This window comes from Etheostoma cragini, chromosome 13 (assembly GCF_013103735.1).
Source record: "Etheostoma cragini isolate CJK2018 chromosome 13, CSU_Ecrag_1.0, whole genome shotgun sequence".
Taxonomy (NCBI): domain Eukaryota; kingdom Metazoa; phylum Chordata; class Actinopteri; order Perciformes; family Percidae; genus Etheostoma; species Etheostoma cragini.
The window spans coordinates 20782855-20803086 of record NC_048419.1 but is presented as its reverse complement, the minus strand read 5'-3'; the positions used below and the strand labels follow the sequence as shown (position 1 = coordinate 20803086).

At 38.6% G+C, this 20232-nt stretch overlaps 2 protein-coding genes across 7 annotated transcripts in view; both read right to left on the bottom strand.

The window, feature by feature from the left end:
* The window catches only part of gtf2ird1 (GTF2I repeat domain containing 1), a 34925-nt gene extending 32814 nt beyond the window's left edge, over window positions 1-2111 (bottom strand). For both annotated transcript variants that reach the window (XM_034890064.1, XM_034890066.1), the window contains exon 1: window positions 1837-2111. The gene's annotated coding sequence lies outside the window, so the exon portion shown is untranslated. The remainder of the gene's footprint in view (window positions 1-1836) is intronic.
* A 1107-nt stretch (window positions 2112-3218) lies between these two features.
* clip2 (CAP-GLY domain containing linker protein 2) overlaps window positions 3219-20232 on the bottom strand; it is a 40103-nt gene continuing 23089 nt past the window's right edge. Inside the window, exons 9-19 of one of the 5 annotated variants that reach the window (XM_034889732.1) lie at window positions 18680-18784; window positions 16077-16127; window positions 14361-14744; window positions 13247-13822; window positions 13078-13135; window positions 12201-12284; window positions 10269-10425; window positions 8666-8825; window positions 7145-7333; window positions 5744-5803; window positions 3219-5645 (exon numbers count right to left, since the gene is read on the bottom strand). In XM_034889732.1, the coding sequence (XP_034745623.1) occupies window positions 5634-5645; window positions 5744-5803; window positions 7145-7333; window positions 8666-8825; window positions 10269-10425; window positions 12201-12284; window positions 13078-13135; window positions 13247-13822; window positions 14361-14744; window positions 16077-16127; window positions 18680-18784 (1836 nt within the window). In that variant the 3' untranslated portion in view covers window positions 3219-5633. Of the gene's footprint in view, window positions 5646-5739; window positions 5804-7144; window positions 7334-8665; window positions 8826-10268; window positions 10426-12200; window positions 12285-13077; window positions 13136-13246; window positions 13823-14360; window positions 14745-16076; window positions 16128-18679; window positions 18785-20232 lie in introns of all 5 variants that reach the window. The other 4 variants (XM_034889735.1, XM_034889734.1, XM_034889736.1 and 1 more) reach the window with 4 other exon arrangements.

The window sequence follows — 20232 nt, the reverse complement described above, 5'->3', positions numbered from 1 at the left end:
TCATTCATTAGTAACAAATATTAGGCGTAACAGTTGGTTAGTATAACCATTAAACACTCAATTCATTCATCAGTTACAAATGTTTGGAGTAACAGTTGATTTGTTTTACTTGGGATCATTGGGTATTATGACATATGGAAAACTGATACGTAATTGGTCAAATGACTTATTGTAACCGTTTATGTATATTTAACGAAAGGGTAGTGTGCGTGATACTGTATTCATCCAAGATATTTTAGTCCCTATATTATGCTAAATTTGTATAGGTTCATGCTTGTAGTTTGATGTTCAAAAACATAATGTTTCTCATATTGACTGTCTGAATAATACTTGTATTCTCATCTGTCTGAAATGTTGTGTTAGCGACACTCTCTTTAAGCCCCTCTCCCAAAAAAAAGACCTGTCTGCTCAGATTGGTTCGCATTTCTGGGTCTTCCACAATTGTGCTCTTAGTGTCTCTGAACTGTCGTTGCAACCAGGGAATGACTGTTATGGTACTGAAGCAGCACTCTGTACCAATATATAGTATATACACATGGTATGCCCTTTTGTACACAGTGACATTACAATTGTACCTAAATCATGACAGCTCGTTTAAAGGCACAGATTCTGAAAAAGGTTGTGTGCATTTCTCTGTGTATTGAGTGTTTTGATACATTTATACGACTTATACAGCACCTTAACCTGCTTTTATAATAAATAAATTAAAAAAAATATGTAAATCTCACTTTTTACAATATGGGACCTAACCCAGGAGTTGTGGTGAGAGCTTCTTGTACTGGAAAATGTTGGCAGGACTACTACTGAGTTGACATCGCATGAGAGGAGAGGAATTACTTTGAAAAGCTAGCTAGACCCAGGAGAAAATAGCTTTAACCCACAGGATATGAGACCTGGGTGCAATAAATAAAGTCAAGGTCTGTTCTTCCAAATTAAATACGTGTGGGTGCATGCGTGCGTGCGTGCGTGCGTGTGTGTGTGTGTGTTTTGTTACTGTTGTTGCGTGTGTACAAATCGTTCTTATTTATTTCTCGTCTTGTCATTTTAATCCGCCAGACAGTTTCAGCTGACAAAGTTTTATCCTAGTAAGCTTTTTATAAACTTGGTATACAGTTATATCGTTTCTTATAGCAACTACAACTAGTCAAATAAGAAAAGAACTGCACTTTAACTAACGTTGTCTAGATTTAAAAAAAATGCACACAACAGTTTGAGATGGCTTTATCGAAATTCCTAGTTTGAGGAACACTCCTCTAACCGTGCTGATTGTAATAAACGATAATGCAATTAGTAAGCCATTGTTTAAATGTACGCCAATATTAATATTGTTTTGCTTAAATTCAAATGTCTTGTTTCCTTTCTCGTTTACACTTGCTACGTTAGCTACAGTAGCTGGCTTTGTTGTACTAACGCTAGCTCGGTAACCGTATCAGTGATAGCAATATATGGGGGATAATTTAGCAAGCAGACATATGCTGTATCCTTATCATAAATATGGGCTAGTACTCGCAAGGTTACAGGGAGACGTCCGTCTAGGCTGATTTAACTGCTAACCAACGATAACTTGTCTTCACTGGTTACCATCACGTTATGTCTAGCTAACTAATCAACACTGGCTAATTACGGTATCATAATAACGTCGGGCTAGCTAACGAGCTAGCTTACAGTCGCTAGCTCTACAGCTAGCGCTAGCACTTTCCTTTCATCTCCTTCCCCAGTCCAGAAATTAGGTTATAATCTGCACTTTCTAAATGTACAGTTCCCAAAAGCAACCCGGTCCATGAAAGCAAACTATGTAACTGTTTATGAATATTAAAAGGGCCAGCGAAATCTCACCTTAATTAGCGATTAAATAGCCTTGTTGCTGCTGTCAATCCCGGAATAGGTTTATTCCCCCGTTTTAATCCATCAGAAACGCTCACAATTCACATCCACAATGTAGCCGTAGCGTCTGCTAAAACATCGTAATCCGGAACATCGCAATGTTGATCGCATGTATTACAGTATATTATTTGTGTATTTTTCCTTAGTTTATTTCTCTTTTTCCCTTAACAGAGCAGGGTGTCCCTTTCCCCTCTTTGTTCTGTAATCCAGTAAAATTGAAACTCATTCGCCTCCTGCTAATCCCAGCCCCACTCAACAACAGCATCTATTGGCTGCAATTTACATACAGGATTAACCACTGGAAATACCCTCAGGGTACAACATTTACATGGAAAGAAAAATATTAGTTATTATTCTTATTATTGTTATATCAGGGCAGTGACTCTTTATATCCCAGTATGCCACTTGGCTGCAACTTCAAACTGTCAGATTTGCTCTCTCTTTTTTTTTTTTTTTTAAATCCCTGATAGCCTGCATGAAGGTGGATTGATGTTGAGTATCCAAATTATTTTTAGGATTTGTCCAAAGTGGATACATAGTATAGCCAGGCCTACATGGATCTTTTGGCCATGGCAGTTATCCCATAGCTCTTGTGATTGCCTAAAATAGCTTGTCAGTTTAATATAGGGTAAAGTTCATGTCCTAGGGGAAAGGAACATGTTGTCTTACAAAAAATAATAATAATATAATCCACTACATCACTGTAATCTGGTTAGTTTAAGTTACTTTTTTATAAATTTACCCCCAAACCACTATAAAATAGGTTAATGAGGTGAACTCTTTCACCAACACCAATAAATTGTGTTGTGCTTCACATATACTGTACTTTTTGATTGCCTTTGCAAATAAGAAATAATTTTATTCAAATGTCACCGGCATAATCAATCTGCCCTCTAGCAAAAAAACTGGGACGTGTAGATAAAACCTGACATTTGCCAAGGTTTACCAGTAAAAGTGATATGTGTGGAGGTTAGAAATCCAGAGATTGTAAATAAACATTTGTCTGGGTGTCAGGAGCTTGGCCATTTTTCCCCTTGAGAGAATGATTGCCTCCTCTTTTCAACAAGTCATTCTAACACCACATATTTGCCTGAGATGAGAGATTTACAACAGGAATGTGTGTGTGTGTGTGTGTGTGTTTAATGGATAACTGGTTATGGTTACTGGCAGAATTTCCCAAACCACCAACCTCTTAGTAGTATGAAATCTGACACCACTTTGAGTCAACTCTGGAGAAATATACCTATCGTCTGTGTGCTTTGCCATCAAAAACAAACATACAGAAGTGACACAAGTATGAAAGAGTGTGAAATAAAACACCACCAGCCCTTGCCCACATTGTTAATATTTAATGACTCAATCTCCGAAACCATTGCAGCAATGATCCAAAGGGTATGAACCATCCAGCTGAAAAGGCCATGTACAATATCCAATGGAAAATGTAAGTTTATCTTTGCTGACCAGTGCCTGCCCTACATGTTTTGCTCAGGAGACACTTTACACACTACTCTCCTCTGTGTTATGTCTCTTGTGCAGCAATAGCAACCTATGACCAACTAAAAACAGGATCTCCTAATTTAGTTATGGATAAAACAATATTTGGAAGACTTGCAATGTAAGTTCAATATGTTTCAATGACATTTTTGCAAATGAAATCCTAATGTTTACAACCTGGGAAAGAAGGTTGAGTGTAACCTTTTACATCCATTGTTTGGGTTTTTAGCTGCTGGGACAGGCTTTCAGTAGCCCTGCATAAGAAAAGGTCATTAAACTAATCCAGGGACATTTAGATACAGCATTAAATTGGGAAGCAAATAAGACTGCTATGCTGTACCATAAATAAGTAAATTATATGAATGATATGAATGAGTCTGCATTGATACATAGTCCACAGTAAATGAAATAGCTGATAATTACAGAAGATGTATTGGTACGAGGTTGGACAGAGTTTAAGAGAACACAAAAGTCTGTAATAATTCACTGTATTATTAATTCCATAAATATACTGTAACATAACTCAGAGCTGAATTCAGGAGGTCTCCCAGTTTCATTAATTCCTAGCACGGGGTCCATTGATGTGCAGTGACTAAAAAGGACTGATTGATTGCCCAATAGCCACCTTACCCGATACCTGAAGAGAGGATTGGTAGTTGAAATCATGTCTGTCAGTCCTGCAACAGATAACTCTCTCCCAGAGTGTATTCACATGTAGGATTTATAATACACCATAATAAGCAGTTGTTAGTGATTCACAAGAACTTGTGGCAGCTTTAATAAGGTTATGTTGTTGGCACAGAAATAAAAGTGATTTGTTGGGTTCCAACCCCTCAAACATAGTAAAACAGGTTCTGATAATAGCAATCATAAAGTACAGTAGCAACAGTAATGCTGCTTTAGAGTATGTTAATAGTTAAGTTAACTTAGAGGGTTAAACATACTATTTCCATAAGATAGCTAAAAAGAAACAAAATAAGATTTTCCTAGAAGGTTTTCTTGAAAAGTGACCATAATATAAGTTTGATAACACTCTCACAGAATGCCAGAGGAAATATCACTCTGCTTGTGTTGTGCCTCCAACTTCTCCATCATGTTATGCTTGATTGCTTACGAAAAGACCGAAATCTAAACATGGAATGATTTTCACAGAGTTGAACAATATTCATTCAGGAAACTTCAAGAGAACTGTAACTTGCTTTTGAGGTTATTGAGACAGCACAGGGTTTTGCAAACTTTTCGTAAGGGACAGAAAACAAATTTGGACTGCTTAAAAAGTACTTTTCAGTATCAAAAGGTGCATTAGGATTGAGACAGAAGCAGAGTATTTAGGTGTGTACTGGCGGGAAAAAGTTTGGAACAGAATCAACACATTAATAGAACCTCTGGTAGTGGATTATTTTGTAGAAAGTGGTTAAGAAGATTTTGTTGACAAAAAAATTTGAATCCATTGTCACACAAATGTCACCAGCCTGATAACCATGAAGTATAATACAAATCTTTTTACAGCTACTTTGCAAGCCTTTGGTGTTTATTTTTTATTTTTATCAAAAGACAGATTTGGGGTAGAGTATTACTTTAAAAAGGTCCTTTTTAATACTTCCATTAACACCCGTCACCAACAATTATGATCATATTGTACACTTAAGTGGGAGCATAAACACTGGACAGAGTAGACTGTAATGAGTTTCCAACCAATTCTCTCATCAGGTATTAAGTAAAGTGACAGATGAGCCAAACTCTGTGAAAAATATTAGTCATCGTAATGAGTTGCTCTGAGTATCACTGGCCAAGCGGCTGAGGAGCAAAGTAAAAGTAATAAATTAAACAAACAAAGCGACTGAGACCCAGTTCTTTAGTTCTTCACATCGTTGTCAATCAGCCGTTTTTTTCCTTCTGGTTAAAAATTAAGAATTGTCAGTTCCCGGCAACTTGTAGATTGAATTTTCTAACTACTGTAAAGCATCAAAGGTTGCCATACTGTACGTTCCAGGAGTTATACCGATATCTCTTCATGTCCATGTGTCATTTCCTGTTTATATTTTATAGTACTTTAAGCGGTCTTCATGACTGGCTAATAGGTGCTTTCTGCAACAACACATAAATTCACTCAAGATAGAGATTCGCTGTTTTGGTATTAACTGCAAACTGAAATCTTCAGGCGTCCATCGCAGGATCAGGAGAAACGATGGATGAGCTTTTCTTTAAGATGGACTTCTGCATGTCCCAGTTTAGGCTTATCCCTTCTGCTCATATCAGTGTTGTTCCTGAAAAGCCAAAAAAACAAGATGTCTTAGCACTAAAAGGCATTAACGACATCACCACATCCATGTTAATTGTTTAAATAGAATGAAATAATACCAACATCTCGAGTGCCTCCTGACTCCTGATGATGAATTCCATTGGCTGAATTTGCACCATGCACCTGAAAAACAGTCACCGATCGTCAATGTAGCTGCCTTTTGGAGACGATTCAGCTGTGTTTTAAGGGTAATTAAAGGCATTTTAGGAAATTTAGGAGATCTTGCGAGATCCCGCACAGAGCACGGCATCGTATGCTGGAAGAGCCTACCGGTAAAGTAGTAAAGAAGGAGCAAGAAGTGTGAGAACAAGCTTAATCTTGAATGTCGCCTGTACCTATTCCAGCCTGAATACATAGACGAGGAGCTACATCTAATGGAGGAGAATGAGAGCGCTAGCTAACAGGGAGTAGAAGCCATCAGGCAAGTGCTATTTAAATAAACTTCTGGTGTACTTAAAAACTTTCCAATGCCTCTTTTTACGATTACCTAACCTATTTATGCTACTGAAGTTTGGTACCATTCCAGGCATTATTAGTGGGGTAATTTATGAGATACACATGTGGTTCCATTAAGTCCTGCACTAAGCCATTCAGCTAATAACGCTAATTTGCCCAATGTTCGACCGAGGGAAAAAAACTTCTGGGGGGAGGGTTTGGCTCGAGATCATGGTGCAAATGACCCTAGGGTGAAATTACTCTGACTCATCCCTTTAAAAAAGACAAACATCATTTGATCATTCATGCCCTAGAGATGAAGCCTGACTGTAGTTTAGCTCTAGGAGCTCACTGGATGACTTTCCATCTGTCGTCTTGCAGAACGTTATTAAGCAGATACCACAAAGGCTGTGTGAGGTGGAATGGAGGGACACATTGGTCAATGTCACTGGCGCATGCCACTGTTGCAGGATTTAAATCTTCATCAAAACTTGCCGTTTGCTCGCTCAAAGTTGTTGCTTTTACTGTACAGACAAGAGTGTTATACATTTTCTCATTCAACTTTCCGCGAGAACGGCAAAATAGCATATTTTCTTTTCTTTCAAAATAGTCTGGTATACCGTAAACATTAAAATCCATTTTCTTTGTACAATTACACACATTACTGCACACATCACTTGTTATTTTACATATTAAAGCTGTCATTAAAACCACTTATCTTAGTTTTTACATATGTACAAGTACCCTGTCATCCTTTGTTTTTGTTTGTTTTATTTGTTGGGGGCATGTCAGGCCTGTATTTGATAGGACAGCTTAGACATGGAAGGGGTGAGAGAGGTTGGTTGGAAATGAACCCACGGCCACTGCAACCTGGACTGAGCCTCTGTACCTGGGGCGCACGCTCTACCAGGTGAGCTACCCAGACGCCCCTTTCATTCATTCTGACATGGGCACTTTTACCCAAGATGCCTCAAATCAAAATCCTTTTTTAATGCTTTCCTAGTTCAATCTGTGAAAGTATTGTTTTACCGGGCTTTTATCTGGATGCCTTCGCATGGCCTGCACCAGCTGGTCGACCTGCTGGTTGTGGTCCATGGCGTTCCTCAGGGCGTCCTCAGTGCTGAGCAGCCGTTGGCGGAGCCGGATCACCTCTGAGTCCAGGACAGAGGGGTCCAGCATGGAGTGCCGCCGGTGGTCAGGTGAAGAGTGTTCCCGACCCTAAAACACACACATGGCAGAAATATATCAGCCAACACCTGCTGTTAAATAATCATGCTACAGTATTTGTGTGATTAACATCTGGAAAAAAATACTATTTCATAAAGAGCACATTTTCATACTCAAACATAACACATTTCCTCTCTGGGATCATCTTTTGGCACAGATGATGCAATGAATATACAAACCAACAGTTCCCTTTTAGCAGTCTGTTTAAACATAGACTGACTAGCAGTAGGAATTAAATCTACAACCTGGATAAGGTCCCATTTTAACTGAAAAAAATCGGAACGAGGTATTCAACTAAAGCAGTATTGGGTGACTTAATTGTTGTCCAGAAAACAATGGGATTTGACATAACAGTTGTTTTTTGCAGTATGTTTTTTGAAAGGAAAACCACCATTTTGATCAAAATGACTTATTACCACTCATCCAGTGACAACAGTTGTCTTTAATGGCTCTAAAAGAAGCTTTTTTAATCTGAGAAAATAACCCTGGTGAAGTCATCAGCCTGATGATGTAATTAGGGCTGAGGTTTGGAGACTAGACAGTCTGTATTTCAAATGATAAGGTAGCTAGGTCTAACAAAAATGCCAGATTTAGTTGCATTATGGGAGATGTAGGACCTAGCTTTATTGGAGCTTGACCCATACTAAACACAACATCAGGTCATCTTGCCTCTGTTGCACTGACTTTGACCCCTTTATTATTAATATAATATCTATAGTATAACATTCAACTTTGTGGAAGTATAGAATTGTTGAAGTATGTTTTTGTTTAACATGACAAGCAACAGAGCATGGGAATGCTACTTTTTTGGCAACTGTAAAACTTCACAAAAGTAAATCATCTTTCACAAAAAAGTTAAAGAATCAGTTGGACATTTTGAGAAAGTCACTTATTTGCTTTCTTAATGAGAGTTAGATGAGAAGATCAATATCACTCGTTGTCAGTATAATATAAAGCTGGAACCAATCAAAAAGCCATCAGATTTCTATTTGTTTCCTACTGAATGGAGTGACCAGATACAGTCACAAAGCTTGATGGCAAACTTTTGTCCGTGTCCATTAAGACCTGCATATTTTCTTGTTTCCCAATTGGTATACAGTATGATTTATTGATTAAAATCCCCCATTGGTAAGCAAATAAGAGATTTCTAGGGGATAAAGCGCAAACCTTTTATGAATGTTACACTATACCTGCTGGAATTAGCAACAATGTAATTCTAGAACAGGGAAAGCACAAGGGCAAATGTCTCAAAAATTGATCAAGATTAACTGTTAGGGTTGATTCAGTCCAGAAGCAGCCTTATCTTAGCACCTTCCTTCTCACCAGTAGAAGCAACTTTTCACGCAGGGTCTTGATGTCTTCCTGAAGTTTCTGCTCCTTGACCTTCCATTCAGCCTTGTGGACTTCTCGGTTCAGGTCTTTCTCCATGTCCCGTGAATGGCGATGTGATTCCAGGAGTAACACCCTCAGTTCATTCAGACTCCTGGAATAAAAAAACAACGAAACATAGGATTGACACAACAAACAAAGAAACCTATAGGGCCGTTATTGTTACAAGACTATTTGTAAATGTGTGTGGAAAGAATGTGTGCAACTGTATTTTCATCTTTGTGTGTGTAATCAGATTTGTCACATATGCAAATCCTTATGAGAAGTACAAGTGTGTGTGTGTGTGTGTGTGTGTGTGTGTGTGTATACACACACACACACACACACACACACACACACACACACACACACACACACACACTTAATACAACGACAACTAATCCTCATCTACAAATCGTCTCGGTAAAGAGCTTTTTTCCTCTCAGTGTGTACACATTTACAGATTTGTCTACACATTTACAAATCTGATTACGCACACATGGATTGTGAATTCACAATTTGCAGAAAAAAGGGAATGCGGGTATGATAAAAAGTGAAAGGGTTGTTTGATTTTTCATTATTAAAGACATGTCCTCCAGCTTACTAATAATGTTTTCCTCATTTTCTGTGTTTTTACAGGGTCTAATACACACTTTGACCATTACCAAACTTAGTCACCACAGCCTGTGTACTCAGTAACATAGATTTCTTTTAAGTGACACGCATTGTTACATTGGACTGTTTTATTGTTTGCTTCTGAAAATCATTATTTCTTCTACCACACGATTTCTACCACACTAGGAATTGACTTTCTTGAATAATCTTGTTGACTTCCAAAGATAAAAATGTGTAACAATGTTCGAAGTTGCCTGTCTTGAGGCAATGCTAAAAGGATGTCTCAGACTGAAATAGCAGCAGGAACATTAAGGAAGTGAATGATGCTACCATCCAATAACACTTACTCAAGATGCCACCACCCACTAAATTTCTCGATGGATGGTATATATTTTTTACTTTATTGCATACAACATAATTGCTGCAGGAATGTGGCACATGGAAATGATATAGCCAGAAGCACTTATTAGTGCTGTGTAGCATTTACAAACATCATACTACTAATACAATGAATATCATTAAAGTTTATGTACTTGACATTATCAACATTAGTATAGCGGCAAACTAATAGTCATAAAAGTTTGTAGATCATGCCTAACAATGACATACGGGATAATCTACAATCTTTTATAAATATTTGTTGGAGATGTGTCATCATTTAGCACACACACACACACACACACACACACACACGATAAATGCTGTTGATGGTAATACAACAGGGTTTCATCCAGATAAAACATTACAAAATAAACTAGTATGATTTAAATATAATCCAATACAATAATAATCCATACATTGCCTGTGTGTTCCAAGTATCTGTCCATTACTAAATGGATAATATGATGTATATTTGTGCATCACGCCTGCGCATGCAGAGATATCATTTTCCCCAGTAAGTGCTAAGGCCGATTATGTGATCAACATAGCCTTGTCTCCATACCTCTCTTTCTTCAGCAACTCCTGGCTGATATTGACCAGCTGTCCCGAGGCATCGTGGGACTTCTTGGTCATGGACTCCAGCTCTACCTCCACACGCATCTTCTCCTTGGCCAGGGTTTCGGCTTTCTTTTCTGCTGATCGAACTTTGCCCTCTAGTGCTGGTGGAAGAGAAATAAGAACCACATTTAAGCTGTGAATTTGATTGGAATTGTCTGTAGGTATTTATTCAGCATTTATAATATCCGTAGTATTATACTCTATAATGGTAGTATTATACTCTATAATGTAGAAACAACATTACGCCGTTTTTCTTCCAGTAACTCCTCCTACAGTTGTAATTGTATATGAAATATAATGTTTTTATTTATTCATATATTTATTAATGGAGTTCTTATTATCCAATTCAAACACTTCAATTGTCAAATCTAATACCTAAAAATGCAAGAATAAGCTGGACACAATATGATAATAATTATGATAATTATACTTATTATGCATGTATTTATCTATGCATAAACACTAAACTTCCCAATAAAAATGAGCAAATCCATCCGGAAATAAAGACATAGAGAGCTGAAGGAAATCTAGTAAGGAACGTGAGTTATTATAATCTATTTTATTATTGAGTTAAAAATGTGAGATCCGAGATTAAGATTACATTTTCAAGATCATTATGTCTTCATTTTTAATAGTTTTATATTTTTAGCCAACTTGTGAATGATTTATACATCTGGCTAAACAGGGAAATAATAACATCCAGATGTTTGAGCCTCACTGTGCAGAATAAAATGTTGTATAAAATCAGGCTGTGAATGACACATGAACAAACCCATCTGTATTAACCTTTAGAATATAGATAGGAATGTTTGGTTTATGTAAGCACTACTGAAGTGGAGACTTCTGGCTCGGAGTATGAGAACCAAACCTTCAAAGATATGGATTGTAACATTGCATTAAAAAGCAAATGGTTCTGCCTGTAGCGTAAGTGTGCACGGACGAGCAGGAATAGCAGGACTATTGTGTGGTCTAATATGTAACATACAATGTGTTATGGAAAGGTTCCAAATTAACACAAAAAATGAACTTATACACTATCAATATTTACAATTTGTATCTTTCCAAGTATCACAATATTTAGGTGCCTTCATGGACAATGAAATAGGTTTTGCTTGCATGTAATCACTTCTCTGTCCATACTGGCCATTAAGAGTTACCTTTCACATAACTGACACTGGAAGCATGATCGGAAGGGATCCCCAACTTGAACCATGCAGATGAGGTTTACAGAATAGAATAATAAAACTATTTTTTTACTTTGTGTCGCGTATTGTTTGAATAATTCATAATCTACTTTTCAAAGTGTGTCAATTTGAGTATCTGAACTACATGAAGTGTGTTTTTGGGTCCTTTTGATGTGATGGAACTTTGTTTTCAAAAGACAGCCGGTTGACAGATTTCTCAGCGATGATCAAACAATGTAGCTGTGAAGACGAACACAATCCGCTGCAGTGAACTCAGCGTGACTGACGCATAATGAAGTAAAGCGTGCAGTCACTGCAAATAAGGGCACCAATGATAGAAAGACACTAATGAAGGCCATTATGTAAATATGATACAGATAAAAAGTTTAAATATACCAAAATATGTCGTATTTTTTCAAAGCCAAAACCCAAATTGGCTGATGAGGAAATGCTTTAGCATGACCTGTTTAGCGATGCTATTTCTCCACAGGCTATACAAAAAAATAAAGTTTTTATTTGCACTTCTATTGCTTGTGAAAAGAACCAGGTTTCGTTTTACATAATTTTTTAATTATGTAAGATTAATAAGGTTTAACATATTTTTTGTCATGAAAAACCTTAGAGAAAAAGACATGAGTGCTTGGAAAAGGCAGCTGGCTGCTCTTGGACATGCTCTGGAAGGTAACATTTACCTCCCATCTGGGACTTGAGGACTTCAACCTGGGAAGTGAGAGTTGAGACCTCTTTTTCCCTTTTCAACAACTTCTCCATTGTTTCTGAAGAAAGACAAAAACAACAGTTAGTGTCTTACTTGGCGAATGCAATGTTCAAGTGCACTGACGCAGGCTCTAAGGCAATTCAAAAAAGTCGGTAAGAGGAATGCTTTAAGTTTAAATTTAAATATTATTTCCTAATATTACTGCAGGGTATCATAAAATCTTATGACAAAATGATATGTGGTGGAAAGAACTTATTTGGGCCAAGCGATTGTGATTTCTGTGGTGATCTCAGCCGTTAGACAATGAACATTATGTTTGATTTATGAAATAGAGATTAAAGCTCATGGAGACTTTATTCCAAATGCTTTGGTTTCCTTTAAAGAAATATAGTTATATCCAAAAGCTTGGTGATAAACATGTTAAATTTTGTTTGTTTAATCGATAAAAAAATCAACCGGTGAAAATGAATTGGCTGTTTTCAAGGGGTTGTGTACCAGACAATTTTCCTGGCCAAGCACAGTAACTTCCTGGAATCACCGCTGTTTGCCTGACAACTGAGACAAAAAAGCAGTCCTTTACAGGTGCAGGTACATTAAGAGAAGATCATGCTAGCTGTTTCCCCCTGCTTCTGGTCTTGTTTCTAAGCTAAGGTAACCTGTAGCCTTATATTGAACAGAATGGTGCTTTTCTTTCCATTATTCACATGCATTAACATCATCAGAAGCTATATGTAAAATCTATACTGAAAAGTAAAGTGGTTTTAATTCTTATTCAACACACATAGTAGTATCAGTTAGTTTTTGTTTGTTTTATGAAACTGTACTTAGTATTAAACAATAGATGGACTTACCTTCAATATTCTGTTTCAGCTTCATCTTCTCATCTGAAATTTCATTATCCTCTATCACCTGAAAAAGGATACAGTAAGTTAAGAGTTGGACTTAAATTAAAGCAATGACAGCATATCAATGGTACTGGCTTTCTGATTTGTTACTTATCAGTTTTCCTCAGCCACTCACATTTGCATCATGGGATGTGTAGCGATCTGATTGGATGGCCTGGAGTTGGTTCGCCGTCACCCTCAGCTTCTCCTCCAGCTTCTGGATCTCCTCTTGGCTCTCCGCCTGGGCCTTCTGCAGAGCCTGATAGTCCGTCATCTTCTTCTCTGACAGCTCCAGTCTCTCTCTGAGCTCCTCTGTACTTTTGTCCTGCTCCGTCTGAAGCTTCTCCATTTCCGCCAGCCGCTGCTCCGCCTTTTGTAACTTCTCGGTAGCCTCCTCTAGGGCCTGCTTGCCGCCTTTGGTGTGTACCTCGGCCCTCCACGTCTGGCTTCCCTCGGCCAGCTGGTCTTTGGCCTCCTGAAGACGAGTGCAGAGGTCTTCGCGTTCCATGGTCAGAATGGCGGCTTCGATCTTATGTTTGGCCTTGAGATTCTCCATCTCCAGCTGGTGCTCCGTCTTCAGGCTCTCCAGAGCGGCTCTCAGCTCCTGGGCGTCCTGCTCCGTACCTGCTGGAGTAGGATGATCACCACTCATTGAGGCCCTCAGTTCCTCCAAGGAACGCTGGTGGTCAGTTACTAAACTGTCAAATTTAACCTGCAGAGAGGAAGTGAGAAGAATTATTACATTATACTGGTTGCATCATTTGGGAAACTATTCATTCAATTATTATTATCCTTGCTTTTCAAGGTCTTAATGCTTTTACGCAAATTTAGTTGGAAACACTGAAACTTTATAATGCTTACAGAATATTTCAGCATGGAAATTATCAAATTTGGACAGATCCATCTAAACGTATTGCTCTAATAACATTACGGATATAGTACCACCTCATTTATCTTGAAATTTAATTATTCAAATCGTCTACTTTGTTGTTATTTTCTATTTTACTATTTCAATTTTCTATTTGCGTTTGTCTGTGATTTAACTATCACACTGAGAGCTGCTAAACTCTGTTTTGTTGTTGAAAACAATGACAATAAAGATCCATTCTATTCTATCCTCTGCCTTTAAACCTCTTACTAGGTCAGCACAAATACTTTCATGACTGAGTGATTCACAGAGCTCCACTGAAGTGACCCTACTGCTCTTGCTAAAGTTATTTGAACAGTTTGCATTGGGTTAAAACAAATACCTTCCAGGTGTCCATCATTTCCATGTTTTCCTTGTTGGCCTGTTGGACTTTCTGCTTCATCCTACTGACCTCCTGGCTCTTGTCCTCCACCACTGTCTTCAGCGAGTCTATCTCCTGCTGGCTCGCTGCTAATGCTGCCTTGTACTTCTCTTTAAGCTCGCTGCTCTCCTTGTGATGCTCGCGGCCCGCCAACAGCAGCTGCGTGCGAAGAGCGAGGGCCTCCGGCTGGGCGTCGGACCCCGGGGCGTCTTCGCTGTCGGCGGTTTGTTGCGAGCTTGTCTCAGATCCTCTGAGTTTGGCCTGGAGGTTCTCCATCTCAGTCCTCCTGAGGCTGAGCTCCTCCTCCAGCAGCATGATACGACTATGCTCTTCAACTGTGGTTTGCTGAAAGAGGAATAAAAGAACATCCATCACTGCTACTGAAAGTTTTCTTTTCTGGTGATTATCATGGTAGAAAGATGTCAGCCTTTCAAAAGAATGACATTATGAAGGTAACAGGTGAATCTGCAACTGAACAATGTCATTCTAAAGAAAAAGGGACACTGACTTTGAGAGCAGAAATCAGAGGGCAACCCCTGAAGACCCTTGCAAGAATAAAGACAGTCAAGTGCATTCCAGTGAATATAAGGTACAAATAAATAACATTATGCATGTGGACATTGACAAACATTTTGGCTCCTTGGTGTACTCCTTAGATACAAGATGATCCAAAGACTGACTGAACTCCCAGTACCCAGATTTCAGAGTACACTTTAGTCTTTGATGTGTTTTAAATATTTAAAAATCAGTAACACAAACCACAAATTGTCTTTTTTTTTTCCTTTTACTTTAATTTACGTTACGTTAATTTGTGACCATTAGAAGAGCTGGTAGGCTCCCAGAAAACAGACTGTTTGGGAAAAGACTGATTCTGGTGTGAGAGACACAAAGAAGTCGCTGTCCAGCTGAGAGCATTGGAGCCGACAGTTGTGTAATGGGTGATGGGGATTTTCCACTCTTGCAACATGTGACGGAGGCACTCAATATTATCTACGATCTTTGTGACAGTTCACTTACAACTGATTCGTGGGAGAGTGGGTTGTATTTCCCAGAACAGATTAAAAAGTCCAACTATTATCCTCATTTTATAATACTGCTGTCTCCATGTTAATGTTGGCAGCCGATCATTTGTTGTATCATTTTCACCCAAAGACATAAAACCAAGGAGCCAAGGGGTAAATGTGTAACTGCCCAAATATTTGTCAAGCTCGCTTTATGTGCAAAGTGGAAGATGAGGAGAGCACAGCCATTCTCTGTCCATCTAGAAGCAGCCAAGCAAGTAGAATAAAGCCAGCAGCAGACCTCCACACAGTAACACAGCATACCCACAACTGCAAACATCCTCCATACACTTACACCCAAGTTAAATAAAAAAATAAAAAAGGAGATTAAGAAAGAAGACCTGCTGCACAGTGCACAGATGTTAATTTCAACCATCTGGGGAAAACAATCTACCAGATATCAGAGTTACTAGTTGATTCATATGAAAAACGTTGCCTGAATCGCATTCAGATTATGGCACATCACGCAGGAGTAGAAGAGTAAAAAAGAGAATATGCAAGGTTAATATCCTTGATAGCATCTGAAGTCGATGTCAGCATCTGAAGTCAATTTGAAGTCAAGAATTGAGATAGCTCAGCAGCGGATCAAAGCCAAAACAAGATCCATTTTTTTCACCTTGGTTCTCTTACCCAACCTCAAGGACACTGCGACATGAGAGCATCTTCCCTGTTGGCAGAAGCAGACCTTACTGCATATATAGCATTTTGAAAGAGTTTTGTTATCTTTTGGTGCCTGAAAATTGAAAGCACAAGCTTGCACAGTCTGATTTGCGATACCATTGTTGTCTATTATTGAAGAGGCTTTCTCTCTTAAGTTCAGCGCTGTATATCAAAGTGATGTAAATGGGCACTGCCAACACGATTTGTCTTGAAACATTCATCTAAGAATCAGTGAAGAATCCTATTAACAATTTAGCCACTTCTCATGTGTTGCTAATTACATAAGTACTCAAAACATTAGCACGGAGCTTCATTCACTGAATTCCCCAGAGCTAAAATGGAAGTATGTCATAAATGTTACATGCCGCCATCTAAAAAATGCAGCTGGCAACTGATCTGAAAGGCACCCTTTAAATAAAAAAAGATAAATCGCAATTTAAAAGAAAATGAACAGCAGTTACTGCAACAAAAGCTGAAGCAGCTGATGGATGTCTGAGGGAAAAGCCCTGGGTCAACAGTGAGGAGCATGGTCAGAGCGATTCATGACATGATAGGGTAGAAATGAAGGAAAAGACAGATGACGTCAGCCTGCGCATATATTTATGTGATAATGTAATATTATATAAGGTAAAACATAATAATCTATCAGTTGCATGTTTGAAATCTGAATTCACTACAGGCATTTAGGCTTTTTCTGACCCTGTTTAATGACTTTTTAATAGAATATATATACACCATACAATCACCGGCCCCTTTGTCAGGTACACCTAGCTAGTCCCGGGTTGGACCCCCTATGCCTTCAGAACTGCCTTAATTATTGGTGTCATGGATTCAACAAGGTGCTTGAAACATTCCATAGAGATTTTGGTCCATGTTGCCTTGACAACATCGCACAGCTGCTGCAGATTTGTCAGCTGCAAATTCACGACACAAATCTCCCGTTCCACCGCATCCCAAAGGTATTCTATTGGATTGATATCTGGTGACTGTGAAGGCCCTTTGAGTGCAGTGAACTCATTGCGGTATTTAGGAAACCAGATTGAGATGATTTACGCTTTGTGACACAGTGCTTTATTCTGCCGGAAGTAGCCATTAGACGATGGGTGACACTGTGGTCATAAAGGGATGGGCATGGTCAGCAGCAATACTCAGTTAGGTTGTGGCATTGAAATGATGCTTAATTGGTACTAAGGGGCCCAAAGTATGTCAAGTATCCACAATACCATTACAAAACAACCAGCCTGAACTTTTGATAAAAGGCAGGATGAGTCCATGCTTTCATGTTGTTATGCCAAATGTGTATGCCAAATTCTCACCTTAAAAGGTCACATGGCATGAAAATTTCCCTTTATGAGTTTTTTTTTTTAACATTATAATGAGTTTTCCTAGGCTGCCTACGGTCCCCCAGTGGCTAGATGACATCACAAGGGGAAGGTTACCTCCCCTTTCCTGACTTTGCCCGCCCAGAAGATTTGGCCTGCCCGTGACAAAGAGAGAGACATTGTGGCTTGCAAAAATGCAAGGCATGGCAGTTGGTCAAGGCCACACCCCCACCCTCCACCTTGCCTCCCTCTCTCCTCCTCAACAGCATTTCAGACTACAGACACAGAAATGGCACATACTAAGGAAAGCTCATTGTGGGACTGGCTCTAGTGGCTGGAATTCTGCACCAAGGCTGAATTTTGGGAAAGAGATTTCAGATACAGTATTATGGGGCCATTAAGGCCTATATAAAAGCACCATGTCATAGGACCTTTAAAATCTCAATGTGGCAGCAGAAATAGACAAGGCAATTTTTTTCCAATCTTTTGTTGTCCAATTTTGGCAAGCCAATTGTAGTCTCTGTTTCCCTGTTCTTAACTGACAGGTGTTTCACCCGGTGTGGTCTTCTGCGGCTGTAGCCCATCAGCTTCAAAGATCAACGTTCAGAGATTCTCTTCTCCATACCGCGGTTGTAACAACTAATTACCGTTGCTGTTCTATCAACATAAACCAGTCTGGCCAATCTCCTCTGACCTCTGCCATTAACTAGGCATACTGGCCTGAGACTTGCTGCTCCCTGGACATCCATTCTCTGTAAACCCTAGAGATTGTTGCGGGTAAAAATCCCAGATGAGCAGCAGCTGCTGATGCTTGGTTTAAACTTCTTCATTACCGAGTCTACATGCCTTGCTGCTACGTCATTGGCTAATTAAAAATTTGCGTTAATGAGCAGTTCAACTGGTGTACCTAATAAAGTGGCCGATGAGTATATCAGACATACTTTTAAAGAAGAGGCTGGAAATATTCTATATTTTTTATATATTTTTTTTATACGTGTTGTTAAAAAATAACAGTAGTGATTTAAAAAACAAAAAGCAAACTGAGATGCAATTTCTATGTGTATCGACTTTAAATCATTATTCATATATCTGTAATTTGATTTGATATAAATTCGGGCACCAAAGACAGGTGGGGTATGATGTGTATGACCTTAATGAGTTATGCTACGATCAACAAAGAAACAAACAGGTGCAGAAGCACGCAGGCTACAGGCAGAGGGCTCGTGCTTGTTTTTACCCTCCTCTTGTCTAAGTCTTTCTGAAGCACCTCTGCTCTCGACTTTTCGAGGAGCAGGCTCTGCTCAAGCTGACGAATGTGGGCACGCTCCATTTTCCTCTGAGTCTACAGAAAGAAACAAAGAGAAAGACAGGGAGGAACAAAAGACTGATAGAAAAGAAGAAAAAGAAGACTCCAAGGGAAAGAGACCCATACAGATCCAAAGGGACTGAAAGACTCTGAAAAGAGATGATCGTATGACAACGAGATTCGATGAGGAAAGGCTGGAGATTGAAGTCAGTTAGGTGTAAAGTTCATTTTGCAGTTAAGATGTTATTTTTTATTTATTTATTTATTTATTGTACTTTGTATTTGTGTTAATGTTGCTTAAAAAAACAATAAAAAAACATCTACAAGACACAGTGTTGTTCTTACAATTACATGACCTTGGACAGTGTAGTTTCTGTTAATTCAAACCCACATACACTTGGGGTGGGTGAAAAAAAATCAATACAGCATTGTATCGCAATATTTTCCGTGGCAATACTGTATCGTGGCAAACGATACAAAGACCACTCTTTTATTATATATGCGTTGGTCAGTTTGTCTGCTTGATAATCCCATTTTGCAGCATAACAATCGAAGTGACATGAACAGAGAAAAAATTAACAAATGTTTTCTTTTGGGGACAAAATTTGAAATTGGGATACATTTGAAGTATATTGCAGAATTTTGCAAAATGTTTCAAATCGCAATAGTATTGTATCGTAACACAAGTATCGTGATGATATCGTATCGAGGGCCTCTGGGCATTTCCTCTCCTAACATACACCATCCGGCTGCTGTACATACTCACTACAGCACAAAATGTGTATTAATCCAAATAAAAATAGTCCCCAATAAATGGCTGATTTACTCCTGTTTGAGTCACTAAAAAACTGCAGTGCTTTGCTTCTCTATAATATTATTTATTCTTTTTTTAATTAAAGTATGCATTTGTGACCATTTAAGTCAGAAAGCATCGTCTTTTTGTGCGACTTGTTTACATAAAGAAAATTATAAAACCTTCCCCAGCCTAATCCGTTATCAGTCCAGCCCACTGGGTTTTATCCACATCCTTGCAGTGTTAATAAAAAAGGCAAAAGCTGTAGTTTTAGTAACGTTTGAAAAAGAAAATGCATGTCTTTATTTTCAAATAGCAGTCTTCAGCCTTTTTTCCTAAATAAGTGTAGACTACTTGACTGTGCAATGACAAATGTGTTTCTTTGTGTATATTATATATTTGGAGGTTAAATGCAGGAAAAGCCAAGAGCATATTTGAAGTGAACAAATTCCATTTACATTACATTCAGGTTCTTTCTCAAGGGACATACAGGAGAGAGGACAGATCACTGTACCTTATCTAATGGGTTTCAGACTTCAGCTCAGCATAGCTTAAAAATGAGGTGCAAGTAACACCTTCATTGAAGTCAGCCATTTATTCATGGTTTTTAAATCCTCGCATTTTTCCGTGCGATCCCGAAAGCATACTGCCACCGAAAGCCACTGCTCTCTTTTCATGTAAATATAAATAA